Raw genomic sequence first — 17,050 nt, 5'->3', positions numbered from 1 at the left:
CTTGATCATTTTTAAAAGGTTATGCCTCGTTAAAAACTCTCCCGCCTGGGGTAGAGAAAAGAGTGCATACCTGTTATTCATTAATAATTGATGCCTCGTTAAAAACTCTCCCGCCTGGGGTAGAGAAAAGAGTGCATCGAATTTAGTCTTACACAACAAACATAGTCTTAAACAATACAACTAACAAACGTAGACTTCAACACACACAAACTGAAGCAACGAAACATAGTCTTGGACAAACATACACTGAAACAAACTGTACAAAACCAAACAAACCGAACGAACCACTTTGCACTTCAACTGTAATAATAACGGAGATGCTGTGCATTCCAAGCCCTTGGGACCCTTCGCCCCGATAACTCCTCCAAATGATACGCCCCTTGACCAAGCTCACGCAGAATCCTGTAAGGCCCTTCCCAATTAGGTGATAACTTCGAATCATCAGGTCCCTTTGCCTTCCTGCGCAGAACCAAATCACCAACTTTCATTTTCCTCGGAACCACTCTAGAATTGTATCGCCTTTCCGACCTCTGTTTTACCATTGCCTGCCTCAAACGAACTTCTGCTTGCGTTTCCTCTGCCAAATTGAGATCAACCAATCTATTCATGTCATTCTGCTCTTCACTATAAGTCGCCACCCTGAAAGTTACATCCTGCAATTCTGCTGGTATCATAGCATCTACCCCGTAAGTCAACTTAAAAGGTGATTCGCCAGTAGTTGATTGAGGAGTAGTATTGTACGCCCAAATGACCGTGATCAACTCTTCAGCCCATAATCCTTTAGCTTCGCCTAGACGCTTTCTAATTCCATTGAGAATGACTTTATTCGCTGACTCCACCTGTCCATTTGTCTGAGGGTGTTCAACTGAGGCGAAACGCATCTCAATTCCCATTCCTGCACAAAAATCCTTCACAGTCCTGCTTGTAAACTGCGTTCCATTGTCTGAGACGATAGTTGCTGGAACACCAAATCTGCAAACCAATTTTCTCCAATAAAACTTTTTGACTTTTTCTGCTGTTATTTTCGCCATTGATTCCGCCTCAATCCACTTAGTAAAATAGTCTATCGCAACCAAAGTAAATCTGATCTGAGAACCTGCTGGAGTAAACGGTCCCAGAATATCTACTCCCCACATTGCAAATGGCCATGATGAACTCATTGAGCTAAGAGTCTTAGGCGGCGCCTTATGTAAATCTGCATAAATTTGACACTTACCACACTTCTTCACATACTCCATACAATCCCCTCGTAAAGTTGGCCAATAGAACCCTGCTCTGAGCACTTTCGCCGCCAAAGATCTTCCCCCAACATGACTTGCGCACACACCTTCGTGAACCTCAAACATGATTCTTTCCGCCTCATCCTTGGGAACACATCTCAATAAAGGTATTCCAATCCCTCTTCTGTACAATTGACCGCCTAACAATGTGTAATGACTTGCCTCGCGAATTTGATCCTTAGAAAATGTCAGCACATCAGAACCTTCTGCCTCCAAACACTTCTTGATACGCCTTATCCAATCTGAATCCGCTAAAGTTAACATCATCATTGTCTCATCTTCTTCAATACTTGGGCTACTTAAGACTTCCTGGATAACTGACTTATTGTTTCCCGGCTTCTTGGTGCTTGCTAACTTTGATAAAATATCCGCCCTTGTATTCTCCTCCCGCGGAACATAATTGACCTGCACCGTGCCAATCTGCTTTATCAATCCCTGAGCTTTCAATAAATACTTAGCCAGCTGTGCGTCCCTCGCCTGATATTCACCCTGGATTTGCCTGGAAACTATCTGAGAATCTGTCTTAATCATTATGCTCTTGACCCCCATCTCGATCGCCAACTTCAAACCTGCAATTATAGCTTCATACTCTGCCTGATTATTGCTTGCTTTAAAGTCAAACTTGAGTGACTGCTCAATTGTCACGCCACCTGGCCCTTCTAAGATTATTCCAGCTCCACTTCCCTTGACATTAGACGAGCCATCTACAGACAAACTCCATTCGCCAACTTCCATATTTTTCTCACTGGAAGACATTTCATTAACAAAATCCACCAATACCTGTGCTTTAACTAGACCTTTCCTGTCAAAAGTGATTTCAAATTCTGACAATTCAACAGCCCAAGAAACCATTCGTCCAGCCAGATCAGGCTTTTGCAAAACTTGGCGAAGTGGCAAATTTGTTTTTACCACAATTGGAAAGCCTTGGAAATAAGGTCTTAATTTCCTGGCGGATATGATTAGAGCTAATGCAGCCTTTTCAATTTTTTGGTATCTAATTTCAGCTCCTTGAAGAGCATGACTCACAAAATATATGATCCTCATATCATCCTTATTTTCTTGCAACAAAACTGAACTAACTGCATTATCAGAGATGGAAATAAACAGTGATAATGAAATACCTGGAACTGGTTTGGCTAAAATTGGTGGCTTGGACAAATGATCCTTCAAACTTTGGAACGCCCTCTCACATTCTTCAGTCCACTGAAAAGTTTTGTTCTTCCTTAAGCATTGAAAAAATGGTGCTGATTTTTCCCCAGAACACGGAAGAAACCTGGATAAAGCTGCTATTCTTCCTGTTAACTTCTGCACATCTTTAACTGAGGTTGGACTCTGCATATCGAGTATCGCCTTACACTTATCAGGGTTCGCCTCAATTCCTCTCCTCGTGATCATGAAACCCAAAAACTTTCCGCTTTGAATTCCAAACGAACACTTTTCCGGATTAAGTCTCATTTTATGCTTTCTTAGTTCGCCAAAAGCTTCTTCGAGATCAGAACAATGCGCCATCATTTCCTCTGACTTGACCACCATGTCGTCTACATAAATCTCCATGTTACGCCCCACCTGCTTGTCAAACACCTTATCCATCAACCTTTGGTATGTTGCTCCCGCATTCTTCAGCCCAAACGGCATAGTCTGATAGCAATAGTTCGCCTGATTTGTCATGAAAGCTGTTTTCTCCTCGTCAGGCTGATACATTCTTATTTGATGATATCCTGAGTATGCATCCATGAGGCTAAGCATTCCGAATCCAGATGCCCTATCCACAAGCTTATCAATATTCGGTAAAGGATAAGAATCCTTAGGACAGTGCTTGTTCAAATCTGTATAATCTGTGCACATTCGCCACTTGCCATTAGCCTTCTTCACCATAACAACATTCGCCAACCAAGTTGGATACTTTACTTCCCTAATGAATCCAGCCTCCAGTAACTTATTTGTTTCCACCTTTACAGCCTCTGCCTTTTCTTCGCCCATCTTTCTTTTAAACTGAACAATAGGTTTCACCCCGGGATTTAAAGCCAATTTGTGACATATAAATTCTGGATCGATTCCTGGTAAATCTCTTGCACTCCATGCAAACAAATCCATATTCTCAGATAATAATTTTACCAACCTGTTTTCCTGATTTGTAGTTAAATTGACACCAACTTTCAAGTTTCGCTCACCAATTTGGATCGCCTTAGTTTCCTCTTTTGATTTCATCTTGTACTCACTGAATCCTTCTCGAGGATCCAAAATAATTTCTGACTGTTCTAAATCCACCTCATAGACTCGATGCCCCTCTTTCACTGCTTTCTTACCCATGTGCCCATACTGCTTAAAACTTTCTGAATAACACTTTCGAGCAACCATTTGATCAGCCTTTAAAATTCCAACTCCTCCTTTGCTCAATGGATACTTCGCCGTTAAATGTCTTGCAGAAATGATCGCCCCCAATCTGTTTAGTGATGGCCTCCCAATAAGTACATTGTACGGTGAAGTACATTTTACTACTAAAAACTTAATAGCAAATGCCTCCGCATTCTTCCCTTCTCCAAAGACAGTTTTCAATTCCACATATCCTCGAACAAATACTTTTTCTCCAGAAAAACCCACTAAAGAACCATCATAAGGCAACAAATCAGATTCATTTAGCCCCAACTTTTCAAAAGCGTCACCATAAATCAAATCCTCCGAGCTTCCTTGATCCAGAAGTACCCTCTCAATTTCATAATCAGCAATCCTCAGCATTACAACAATTGGATCGTCTTCGTGAGGCTGTATTCCCTCAAAATCTCGCACAGTAAACGTTATATCGGGTTGATTGGTTGCCCAACTTCCCCAATCGTTAGAGTAAACAGCATTAATGGAGTGAACGTACCTTTTACGAGCTGAATTAGTCATTCCTCCGCCACGAAATCCACCAAAAATAGAATGAATTCGCCCCTTTGCTTTTCCATCTGACTGTCTATCTTGACCATCGCCCTCAATCTCTTTTCCATCTTCAGTTCGTCTTATTGAAGTTCCTGCTTCATCAGAATTGCTTCGCCCTTCAAGCTGCTTCATATACCCAGCCTTTATCAATTTGTCAATCTCCTTCTTCAAAGTAAAACAATCATCAGTATTATGCCCTGAAATCCTATGATACTCGCACCACTTCTTCTTGTCCACGTAACCCGTTGACGGCTTTGGCTGCCGTGGAAAACGAATAACATTCGCCTCCAAACACGTGTGCAAAGCTTCAGTCAAATTAACCGCCAAAGGTACTGCACGGTCGTTTTGGTTCCGAGTCCACGTCATCGAATGTCCTGGCCCACGCACTCCATACGGTTGAGCACGATTTTTGAAATTAGAACGGTTATCAAATCGGCCGTCATAACGGTTACGATTATTATACCCTGCGTTGCCACGTTCGGTCCATCCCTTCGAATATTGATCTGTAACCGCTCCCTTCTTCGTCTCAAACTGCTGTTTCTGCCCTGGAACCGCCGCATTCGGGCGGTTGTTCTTGATCCGATCACTCTGCTCCTCCCTGATGTATCCTTGTACCCTTTCGCGCAAATGCCCCATTGTCTCCACAGGTTTTCTACTCAAATTACTGTTCAAACCACCCGGCTTCAAGCCCAATTCAAAAGCTGCAATGCAAATTTCTGGCATTTTATCCTCCAAATGAACAGATAATTGATTGAAACGCCCCATGTAAGACTGCAAAGTCTCATTTGGTCCTTGACGAACATTAAATAATGTCGCCGGAGTTACATTTTGTGCACGACTGGTAGAAAACTGAGACAAGAACTTTGTAGATAATTCAGTAAAATTGACGATTGACCTTGACGGTAGAGTGGTAAACCAATCATCGCTGATTTCTTAAAAGTTGATGGCAACATTTTGCACTTCAACGCGTCTGATGCGCCTACAATGACCATTTTCGTGTTAAAATACACTAAATGGTCCTTTGGGTCTGAATCGCCATAGTACGAGTCAAGTTTCAATGTCTTTAAATTGTCTGGGACGGCAGTGTTCGCTATTTCCTCTGTAAAAGGTTGAAAGTCCACCACCGTCTCAGCCATTCTTCGATCGCCCTCTTGTAAACCCTGAGTCTGATTGATGTCAGTAAGTTGATTCTGTAACTGTTGATTATGTTGACGAAGTTCATTGAGATCGTCCATGATCCGCTGAAGAACATCGGGAGGAACATCATTTTGTTGAACATGATTCCTCTCTCCGTTCGCCCCGGATCGAGTCACCATTGCGATGAAAATTGAAGCCTAGGAAAGTATCCAGGGCCCCACGGTGGGCGCCAATGTTCCGGTATGGAACCACAGACTAAAGGCTAACCAGTTTAGAGAGCAAACGAAAGTAACAAAGTGAATAAAAAATGCGTGAAATGATAGGCCCCTGCCGCTTGGGCGGTCCTTTTTTATTTATAGCTTGGGTTTTGGTCCGGCTGGACCATGGGTTGCCCGGCCCATTTGATACATAAGTTTTAGTCAGCCCAATTACTTCGTCTCTACCAGACCAAGAAGCATTTAAGCATTTAGAGAAGATTGTGACCAACTTTGTCTTATTTTCTGATGTGAAATTCTTAGGTTTTAACTTCTAAGTCATGTCTGTTTTCCTCCCCTTTGTGAGCTCATTTGTTGTTTTTATCACAACTAAGATATATGCTCGCCCTAAATAGTTGTGAGACTAATCTCTCGCTTCACAATCAGCACATTAAGTGATAGTAGGCTAATCAATGAACTTTTCTCATTTACAAGATGTGGTCCAAAAATATAACAAAAAACACATATTATCAAAGAATCATAATACCATTATATCTTAAATGTTGTTTTTTTTATATTTGCTCTAGCATTTACTATTTGCTTATTAAATCTTTCACGGTGCACACAATTATTGTGTTTAAATAATAGTGGAAACCCTTACCTACTTTTATGTAAAGGCTTAATCAACCCCACAAATGAGATATATCCAGATACTTTATGATGTTAAGCAACCAAAAACCTCACCTATTTTTTTGCTTTAAAATAAAGCGCCGTGGCTCTCTCACACACCACCAAACCTTATTTTCTTCTTAAAAAACACGGTTCCCTCTCCCAATTGGTGGAAAAAGGTTGAGAATAATGACAAAAAGTTAATATAATATATTTAAATTAGGTGATATTATGTCACGAGAAAAGTCACTCAAGACTTTTATTTATTTTTGAGAAAAAAACAAGTCATGATATTTGGATTTTGGAGTCCGGAGACAAAAGTCAGCGAATTCAAGTAAAAAATATAATTAGAACTATATCCATGTTAGATTTCCTATTAGATAATCGTACCTAATCAATTAAACAAATCTAATCAACTTGGTAAACAAATATAATCAACTAATGAGGCTAATTATATACAGATTAGGGACAAAATACATTAAAACAGTTTGATTAAAAGCTTGGTTAATTATATAATATCATATGAGGATGATTAATAGTTTAAAGTTGCTTTTTCTACCTTCCATGGTCCGTCGTTAGATGAAGAATTTGGGTTTTATATCAGATACGTGTCCTTTAGCTAGCTTGTGACCAAGTTAACCGGTATTAGTTACAAAATTAATCACCAGCTATATTTTCATGAGATAAACTTTATATAGCTCAGAATATAGGAGGAGATTAAAATGATGCCAAAGTTCATTTCTTTTCACAGTATAATATTTAATTCCACTTACATGCATAAAAATAGGGGAACTCTATAAGATCCTAAGCATATATTTAATTAGGGAATTTGAGCCACCATGCATACATATAGATCCCCATGCCTATATATATCTTAATCTGACATATAGTTGCTATTGGGAATGGAAGAAGCAAACAGCTATGTCCTTCTCAAGAGGGTCACTTTCTTTATTACTAAAGGACCAACATTCTCATTGATTATTGGCTCCACCCTATGAGAGAAAAAAATATCACCATCTCCCTCCCCTCCGGGTAAAAGAGTTTTTTGTCATCTTTAATGTTACCTTTTCTTTATCTTGACCGTTTGAAATTTCGAATATTCAACTAAAATAAGAAATTTAAAGAATCAAAGTAGAAAATATGGGTGAGGTAGTGCTTACTGCTTAGATTGGGATGCCTTTTATAGGTCCCACATGGAAAATGACATGAAATAATTGAAAGAATAGCACATATATCTGATAACAAAATGAGTGTGCAACTATATGAATATGAATTAAAGGGCATATTATATGGTGGTCCTCTTGCTACTGGATTGTATGAAAGGTTCCAGGTGGCATGGCCGGCGGCAGCGGCGCCCACAACCACATGGTAGCTGTGGTCCAAAGGTATTGTCGTATTGAGCACTGTTTATACTGTGACACGTGTTGTAAGAAGAGAGGTTACAGTCTGTTTGTGCAAGAGCATGGATGAGAATTAAAATTAGATTTCTTTCATTTATTTTGTTATGCTATAGTATAGTACTGTGTATATTGATCGAAGTAGTAAACACTTGGTGGTGTTTATGGATGGACGGATATGTGTGAAGATCTCAAGTTAAATCCTAGCTACGAACTTGCTTCACTCCTATGGCTGAGAGCATAACTCTTGAATGAGAGTAGGACCACCAGATAATGGAAGAGGGAGTCGATCGAATATCTTGAAAAAGTTCCACATTGGCGAAAATGATAAAGGGTGAGGGAAATGAATTATATATTGACCCAACACGATTGTGTTCACTTGAAAATTTGAATTTGAAATGTTACATGGGAATGAAGTGAAATTTGAATGGGATGACTGCAGAACTCCTATCTCTTGCCCCTCATAGTTTATATCTTATGTAAGGACTAAATTGAAGGATCAAAGATCAATTGAGGGTGATAAATTGTCGTGTAGGGGGTCTCTTGGTGTGTGACCCATGTGTTCCATAATTTGTCACATCACAATTTTCGTTAAACACTAACGGATGAGAATCAAAGGATGAACCTATCTTTTGCACTTTCAGGATTTGTTTTTACCATTTTCTTCTTTCAATGCCTAAATCATGAGCGACATGAACTTTTAGTAATCAAATTGGTGATTTCCTCATTTTCATATATACAAACAACAAAATCACATACATCTTATTGTATAACATAGAAAGCCATAAGAAACTTCTGACAAAATAGGTGATAACATAACTCTCCACTAGTACATCATTTTTTTGTTGTTGAAAAGCTCTAGTACATCATACATAAGATTAAAGATCTACAATCTAACCTGTAATGTGGGGGCGCTTGGTATCCTATAATATGGGGGGTGTTATTTCCAATTGAGAAGGAGGTTTCTCAACTCTTATTTCGAGTAGAAATATATTTTGGGTCCAGGTTTTTTTCTATTGTTGACAATAATTAATTTGATCCATAACTGTTTTTGGTCAATGGTCCATATCCCATGTGGGCCAAACCCATTCATGTTTCCAATCTGTTTTCTTGTAGGGGTTGCCTGGGTTTCAAAGGCTTGTTCATATTACTAGTCAGAGCATTGAGTGACCATTGTATTTAGGCTTCTGCCCTTTTGTTTGGCTTTAAGCCCTAATGAAGATTGCTTCTTTGACAAAAAATAAAGGCTTGTTCATAACTTATTTTTATGCTTGAGAAATAAAAATTGACAAAAAAAAATCAATTTCATCTAAATAGAAAATATGTAGTTGTTTGAACAAAAAAGATGTAGTTGAATAAATTTAGAAATTTTTAGTCCCGAATAATAGCTAAAGTGGTAAGAGTTGGGTGACATATGAGTTGGGGAGAGAAAAGTTAAGGGATCAATCCCTGGCGGGTGCAATCCAACTTTCCGATGTACCAAAAATTTAAACATTTTGAAGAGGATTTTTTTTGTTACAAGAGGAAGAGGAAGGTTGTTAAAGAGGAATTTGTATATTTAAAGCGTTATTGAAAATTTATTTTAAGATAATTTTTAATGTTTGAGAATATAAGATTCCCATTTTTATATGAGAATGAAAATTAAATAAAGCATAAATAAATTATATATCTAGGGATCATATCCAAAAATATAAGTTTTAGAGTTCGAGGGGTAAGAACAAAAGCACATACATTTGTAGAGATCGATCCTTGCAAAGGATAAAAAAACCATTCCCCAAACAAGTAAATAAAAAAATTGGTTGATAAAAAAAGTTTCAATCTCAAAGTTCATCCCTTGAGATTATGAGTGGAAATTAGCTAGACTAGATTAATTTTTTTTTATAAGCCAAATATATTAAGGAAGTACTGGGTGTACTTCAAAACCAAAAATATGTACAAAAGAAAGGAACAAAAGAAAAGGGAAACAAAACCCAACTACAACAGTACAAATTAATCCTAGTATATCAAGACTACACTTGGCCACAAAACATGGCAAAGAAGAATAGAACATCAAGCTAGACTAGATTAATTTACTTAAATATGAACTATCTACTTAAAAAATGCAAGACTTGAGCCTGAAATTTTGGCATGGTTTGATGACTTATTTTAAAACATATTTCATTATAAGACATTCACATTAATATCAAATGTATTTGTAAACATGTTAACAAACTTATAGGCTAACGAATAAACTATATTAATATTATTATATCGTCTAAGTCAAAGTTAATAACTCATTAGTCAATTTCTAAAGAAGTTTATGTAATTAAATTGTTATTTTATATAAACAAATCAACAAAACATGGATTTAAGACATTATAATAAAAAATTAATGTAAAAACATTAAAATAATAAAATAAATTTATATTTATTTAAATAGGTCGACTTGTTAGAATTATACAACTTTTTTTTTTGTACGTTCGAAAGATAAATTGCACCCTCCAGGGATTGATCATTGGACCTCACTCACCCAACTCATACGTTTCCTAACTCTTACCACTTGAGCTATCATTTCGGTGAGATAATTATAAAACTTTTGAAGTGACATTAGTCTGATATTTTTATCTAAATTAGTTTTTTTTAGCAAATTATATATTTTACTAATTTGGCCTGTCTTGACCGAGGTTTAATATAAGTAAGGTGATAATCCATGTTGGTAATGCGTTGAAATTCAGCGGTCGTCACTGAGTCTCACTCCCATACTGTTGTTGTTATTTTATCCCTCTTATTCGTGTTTCTTTTCCACTTTCTTTTCATTCATTCTTTCTTTATTTTCCTCTCAAAAAAAAAAAAAAAAACCAATAACTGTGTATTCATTGATTCATGGGATTCTTGAATTTCGATTCTTCAGATTCCATTCTCTCTGCAGATTCTTAATCTCTTCCTTCCTTCTGAGTTCGCAATTCAACCTTGTTCCTTTTTTCTCTCTTCCATCCACTTTCGCCTCTCACAACTGAAGTTATCAATAAGGTTACTTCCTTTTTACGCAGCCCATTATATTGAAATCTTGTTGTCATCTTTCTTTCTTTAATTATTATATTTTCTTCAGAAAAAGGATTATCCTTTTGAATTAGATATATTGCAAATAGTATTCTGAAAAGTGTATCAGTTGTGGAGAATCTTTCTGTGTCAGTCTCACTAATTTCTTGTTTGTTAATTTTTTTATTTAACTTTCCCTTTCCCTTTCCCTTTACAGTATTGAAGGCATGATGATCACATAGATGGTCTTTACTCTTGGTGCTGCCTTTTCTGTCATTGCCATTTCCTCAGCATCATAGCATTCTTTTTCCTTGTAATATTTATTCGTGTATTATATTGTCATTGATAGAAAACTTAACTTCTACAGAGACCACCATGCTGCATTTCAATTTTTAAATCTGTTATCAAGGCATAGTCTATATAGTTTTTCAATGAGCTTATGGTCTAAAGATTTTCCTTCTATGTAAATTTTGGAATAAATGTTGCTACTTACTTGTGGTTGTGGGGCATATTTTTGTTAGGAAAAGGTTTGCTATTTTGAAGAGGAATAGAATAATATTGCATGCTATGGGTTGGTTTACCAAGTTGCTTAAGGGCTCCAACCATAAAATTTCCCAAGGACAATACAATGCCAAATATGGAGAAGATAGAATCTGGGATAATCATCCGAGTCCTGTGGTAATCGAAGCTTTCTTTTTCTAGTAAGAAATTCCAATGCCATGAGTTACAACTTATCATGTCATTAAGCTAGTTTTTTTTTTTTTTTTTCAATCTTGAATGCAGGATGATTTGACAGATATTGAGAAAGAAGAAATTGAATGTGCGATTGCACTCTCTCTGTCCGAGGAGGATCATAAAGGGAAAAGACCTGTTGGTAAGATTCATGCTTTTGTACCTGGGTAGTTAGAATTCATTTACTGGACAATTTTGCTCAAATTCAATTCCATTAGTGATTTAGCATATGAGGTACTAGAACTACGTATTCTGCATCTAACCAAAATTCTTATTGATTTATCACGCACTTTTGCATCGCTCCTGTCTTTTTATGCCTATCTTAGTGTCTTCTTCATTCTTGTTGTATATGACTGTGTTTTATTGATAAAAGACTGCGATACCATCAGTTGAGTCGTTCTTGTGCATCCTAATAACTAATAATTGTGGTACACTAAGAAATGAAATTTTAAATTACTACAATTAGCTTCTTTATTTCTTCAACATGCAATTTTCATATGTATTTTAGATTTATGGGGATGTTTTGATTCTTGTGTTTCACTAAGGTTCCAACTCAAAGTGCTTAACATATATTTCTTATGGTTAGAGTCCATTGAAGAGATTCCATAGTTCCATTTTGTATTATGTGTTTAGACAAGGCTGCTGTTAATCAATTAATTGTTCAAATGCTCAAGTATAACATAAAGGTCTCATGTATTGTGCCTCATAATTTCCCAGTGGAAGAAGACTCTCAATCTGAAGAAGATGAACAACTTTGTAAAATTGATGAGGAGGAAGATGAAAATCTCAGTAAAGTTAAATCAGAGGAAGATGAACATCTTGATAAAGTTCAAGTAGACGAAGATGAACTTCTTGCTAAAATTCAGGATGAAGAACATCTTGCTAAAGATCAACTTGAGGAAGATGAGCAACTTGCCAGGGCAATTCAGGAAAGTTTGAGAATTGATTCTCCTCCTCGATATGGCGGTGATTCAATATTTCCATTCCCCAACCTCTTTCCACCTGGATACAGGTAGTAGTAGGCATGATCACATCTTTATCTGTATTGCAAATCCATCGAATGTTTATAGTAATTACTGAAGGTCACTATTTGCACCAAATAAAAGGAACAAGAACACAATGCTTGTACCGAAAAAACTCCAAAGTTAACTTTTTTTTAAACTGTCACTTCGACGTATTGCTGAGTTTTGCTCAGATAATCTTAGAGATGTACATATGTATTTTGCCCCTTGTTTTCCTTGCCCCTTTTTGTGGTTTTTCTCTTTTCTCTCATTGATGTCATTTTTTATCATTTTATAACCTAAAATTTGTAACTGTAAAAGGAAAATTATACTGCTTGTCTTCACAACAAATAAATGAAATAATCAATGAAATGAAGCATGAAAATAATATAGCCATTGTTAAAGGGGGATGTATGTGGTAGTTGTTTATTTTAATGAAATCTGAATAGATATCAAAATCAACACTTGAAGAGTGTGGATAGATAAATTCTTCCAAAGTTCGACTTATGTTGTTAGTTGAGATCATATTCATATACCTTAGCAGATGAATCAACAAATTTTTTTGGAGTGCTAGGCTATCCAACCGATTGATTTGTGTAATTAATCCTATTTTTGGGAGATTCTACTTCTAGTCTTTATCATTAAATTGGGATAAATACTGTATTAGGATTTTATGTATGAAACTTTGGTGTCTGTTCCTTAATATTTATATAGTACCTTTGAGTTATATAAAAAAGTTGAAACGATTAGTCATGAGAACAAAATAATAATTGGTTTATTTAGTCTTATCTATGGTAAATTGGTAACTGGTGTTAACTAAGAATATACTGGACATCTTTAAAAATTATTTTTTCAAAATTTCATGAATCTTTCTTATTAATTAATAACAAAGATTAAACTTGTTTCTGGAAATTTTACCTGAAGAGTCTGTGCTGGATGCAAAACTGGGATTGGCCAAGGAAGATTTTTAAGCTGCATGGGAGCTGTCTGGCATCCCCAATGCTTTTGCTGCCATGCTTGCCATCTGCCAATCACTGATTATGAGGTTAGAATATTGTTTTCTTTGCTGCTTGCTCCACAAAACTGAATTTTTGATTAAAATAAGTTGACACCTTTTTTTGGTGAAAGATAAGTTGAAAATTTGATCTGAAACTTGATAGTTACCCACACTTTGTGCAGGTGGAGTGAGTCGAAAAGAAGTTATAAAACTTAATAATAATATAGCTTTTACTGTTAATGTAAAAAAAATGACACATACAATAGTACTTTTACACACTAATTTCAGACCAGAAAAATAAGGACTAAGGAGTGTTAGGGATCAATGTCCAGTGCGTGATAGGTTTCGGCTAGAATGCTAAAGACCCTTAAGGTGAAGGGAGCAAAAATGTCTGAAATGGTGAAGGATGGGTATTGGAGGAGGCAAAGAAATAAATGTAAACCGTGTTCTCGCTCTCAGAAAACTATTAATTCATTGATACTTTATTTTTAAATGTTAATTTTTGCAGTAACTGATTAAAGAAGTCTCATAAACAACTAGAATGGAAAGTGATTAAATTGATTAAGGAAGGACAACTCAGTGAAAAAACAGATATGTCAAGACCTGTTGATTGACATAGTAAATATAATCACTAGAGTGGTAGTCTTAGAGTACTCGCTTCAGAAGTTATGTATCATAATTAAATTCATAAATGAAGATCTTCAAACTGTTTCCCTCTTTTTTTAGTCTATCTCAATCTGGTTATGAATAATTTTTTAATGTTCATTTATTCCTTTACAGTATTCCATGTCTAAAGATCATCCTTACCATAAATCCTGCTATAGGGAGAAGCATCACCCAAGATGTGATGTTTGCAAGAACTTTGTAAGTATCTTAGCTGTTGTTTTTCACATTCAGTTAATTAGTCAATCCTGTTCTACGATCAATGGTTTCTCTCAATTTGGGTGTGCTTTAGAAATTGTACTACAATGTAGATAAACATGGTAGATTAATGATGATAATGAGCTGTTCTCACTTCTCAGAAAATCAGAATTCTGAACAATACTTGAGGAAGTTCTGCTGAACTTAGTAGCTTTAGTCTTTGTGAAAAATCATTGGCTAGTTACCTAACTGAAGTAATATCATGTGAGAACTTCATGGAGCCTATATAAGTTTGATTTTATGTTTCGGGGCTGACCATATAAGTAGAATTTCTTGTTAAATTTTAATAATTGGACGAGTCAGATGTAATGGTTTACTTCTGAAACTTCAGTGGCTCAGTACTTGGCAAGAAATCGTGGATTAACTTCCCAAATTTCAAACCATTGTGTTTTTGTTGTTCAAAGTTCAAACCTACTGAAGATATAGAATTTTCTAGTTATGTGTGTTTAAGTTTCTACCAAAATATGCTGTTAAGAAATCGGACAAAAATAGCCCTGTTGACAGAAACTTGACATGAGTTTCATTTAATAGTTTGGTTAACCTCAAATCGCAATCATAGTTATTTACAGTCATACTTTAAAATGAGACTTCAGATGTCAAGGGAATTGAAGAAACCTTAATTTTCAATTGTCGGTCAAACCTTCTTCATTCTAAATGCCTAAGTTAATAAGTTGGCCTATAACTTATTTACTTGTAAACATTTGATATGTCGATTGAATAAGTTTTCCTAGCGATGTTTTATTAATGGATAATTCCTTCTAATTAAAGCCTTCAACCCCTAGGAGTATGATTGCAACCAAAAAGATATCACAAAGCTGTAAATGAAATACCTTGAGCGTAGGAGTGCAATTGTGATGCTTACTCCTCCTCTTAAGAAAAAAGAAAGAAAACGAAGTCTGCCTTCTGAAAAAATTGCAAGTAATATATATATTGTACAATGTACAGTGACCTGAATTATTGATTCTTTCATTGCAGATCCCAACTAATTCAGCTGGCCTCATTGAGTATAGAGCTCATCCTTTCTGGCTACAAAAATATTGCCCGTCACATGAGCATGACGGAACTCCTCGTTGCTGTAGCTGTGAAAGAATGGAGGTCAGTTATATCAGCTTCCAAAACATTTCATCCTGTTATTCCCAATTAGGAGCTACTGATGGATCTCATCCCCTCTTCTGTTTCTGTCATTTCCTCTGATCTGATATGAAACTTTCTAATCAGTGCAGCCAAGGGATACAAAATATCTTTTGCTCAATGATGGTCGAAAGCTATGTCTAGAGTGTCTAGACTCAGTAATTATGGATACTCATGAATGCCAACCTCTCTACCTTGAAATACAAGAGTTTTATGAAGGTTTAAATATGAAAGTGAAGCAGCAGGTTCCTATGCTTTTGGTTGAGAGGCAAGCACTGAATGAGGCAATGGAGGGAGAAAAGAATGTAAGTGATCTATTGAACTTTCATTCATAGGATTTTGTTATTTTTCATCTTTCTTCCTGTCTTTCTATTGCCCTGACTTTGAATTGTTCTTTTCCTTTTCACTATTGAATATAGGGTCATCACCACTTACCTGAAACTAGAGGACTCTGCTTGTCGGAAGAGCAAACTGTCACCACCGTATGGATTCCTTACTCACAATTTCGAGTTGTCTCATGCTTTTGACTCTGATATCATTTTTTTGTGTATTCAGTGATTGTTTTATATATTTCATGTAATGCCAGATTTTAAGGAGACCAAGTATCGGAGCAGGGTACCAAACTGTAGACATGATAACTGAGCCACATAGATTGACGCGTCACTGTGAAGTGACAGCTATTCTTGTTTTGTACGGCCTTCCTAGGTATCTGTATACGATCAAATTCCATAACCTGCGGTGCTTTCATATCACATTCACTAATTCAACAATTTTGTGTGCACAGATTACTGACAGGATCAATCCTAGCTCATGAGATGATGCATGCATGGCTCAGGCTTAAAGGTATATTCAGCTATTCTGTGATCAGCATCGTGCAGAAAATTCATATTTTTGTTTCATGGTGCCACAGCTAAACAATGTTATGGTTTTGACTTTTGACAGGTTATCCCAACCTGAGTCCAGAAGTTGAAGAAGGAATCTGCCAAGTCTTAGCTCATATGTGGTTAGAGTCAGAGCTCTATTCAGGATCTGCGAATGGCGGCGCATCATCTTCATCCTCAGCACCACCATCCTCCTCTACTGCATCGTCAAAGAAGGGTAAACGATCTGATTTTGAAAAGAAATTTGGTGAGTTTTTTAAACACCAGATTGAGTCGGATACCTCGTCAGCTTATGGAGATGGATTCAGATTGGGTAACCAGGCAGTGCTCAAGTATGGGCTCAAAAGGACCCTTGACCATATCCTGATGACAGGAAGTTTTCCAGTCTAAAAATTTGAAAGATGGCACAGTTTTTTTCACCTATACACTGACCACCATCTCAGCTTGGTCATATAAATTATACAGTTTAAGGATTCCAAAGTCTTAGAACACAGACAAAATAAGGAATAAAAATGCACCTCTTGGCGTGCAGTTGCAGTAATCTTATGTAAAATGTGAACTCCTGATGGTATAAATGTAACCATTAAACACTTCTCAGAAGTTGAGAAAAAAAGCTGATTAAATGAAAGTATTGAACTGATTTTGTACACTCTTGTGCTTCACTTTCCTGATACTCCTTTGCTCATTTGGATTTTCTTCTCCCAACTTTTATGGTTTATGTTTTCACATGCTGATGTTTAGATGAACATTGTTAAAAGTGATTTTAGATAGAA

At 36.5% G+C, this 17,050-nt stretch overlaps 1 protein-coding gene across 2 annotated transcripts; it reads left to right on the top strand.

Moving 5' to 3' along the window:
• The first annotated feature begins 10,302 nt into the window (after positions 1-10,302).
• On the top strand, positions 10,303-16,926 carry LOC130740771 (protein DA1-related 1-like). Of its 2 annotated transcripts, XM_057593461.1 has the most exons (13): positions 10,303-10,605; positions 10,832-10,927; positions 11,136-11,292; positions 11,398-11,488; positions 12,064-12,358; positions 13,272-13,392; positions 14,125-14,208; positions 15,241-15,360; positions 15,489-15,701; positions 15,816-15,878; positions 15,983-16,101; positions 16,181-16,239; positions 16,339-16,926. In XM_057593461.1, the coding sequence occupies exons 3-13, from the start codon at positions 11,182-11,184 to the stop codon at positions 16,665-16,667; spliced, it is 1,605 nt and encodes a 534-aa protein (XP_057449444.1). In that variant the 5' UTR covers positions 10,303-10,605; positions 10,832-10,927; positions 11,136-11,181; the 3' UTR covers positions 16,668-16,926. The 2 variants fall into 2 exon arrangements, with proteins under 2 accessions (XP_057449444.1, XP_057449443.1); XM_057593460.1 differs by lacking the exon at positions 10,832-10,927.
• The last annotated feature ends 124 nt before the right edge of the window (positions 16,927-17,050 follow it).

This window comes from Lotus japonicus, chromosome 2 (assembly GCF_012489685.1).
Source record: "Lotus japonicus ecotype B-129 chromosome 2, LjGifu_v1.2".
NCBI classification, from domain to species: domain Eukaryota; kingdom Viridiplantae; phylum Streptophyta; class Magnoliopsida; order Fabales; family Fabaceae; genus Lotus; species Lotus japonicus.
The sequence above is the reverse complement of the archived record's forward strand: the minus strand, read 5'-3'. Positions and strand labels throughout refer to the sequence as shown.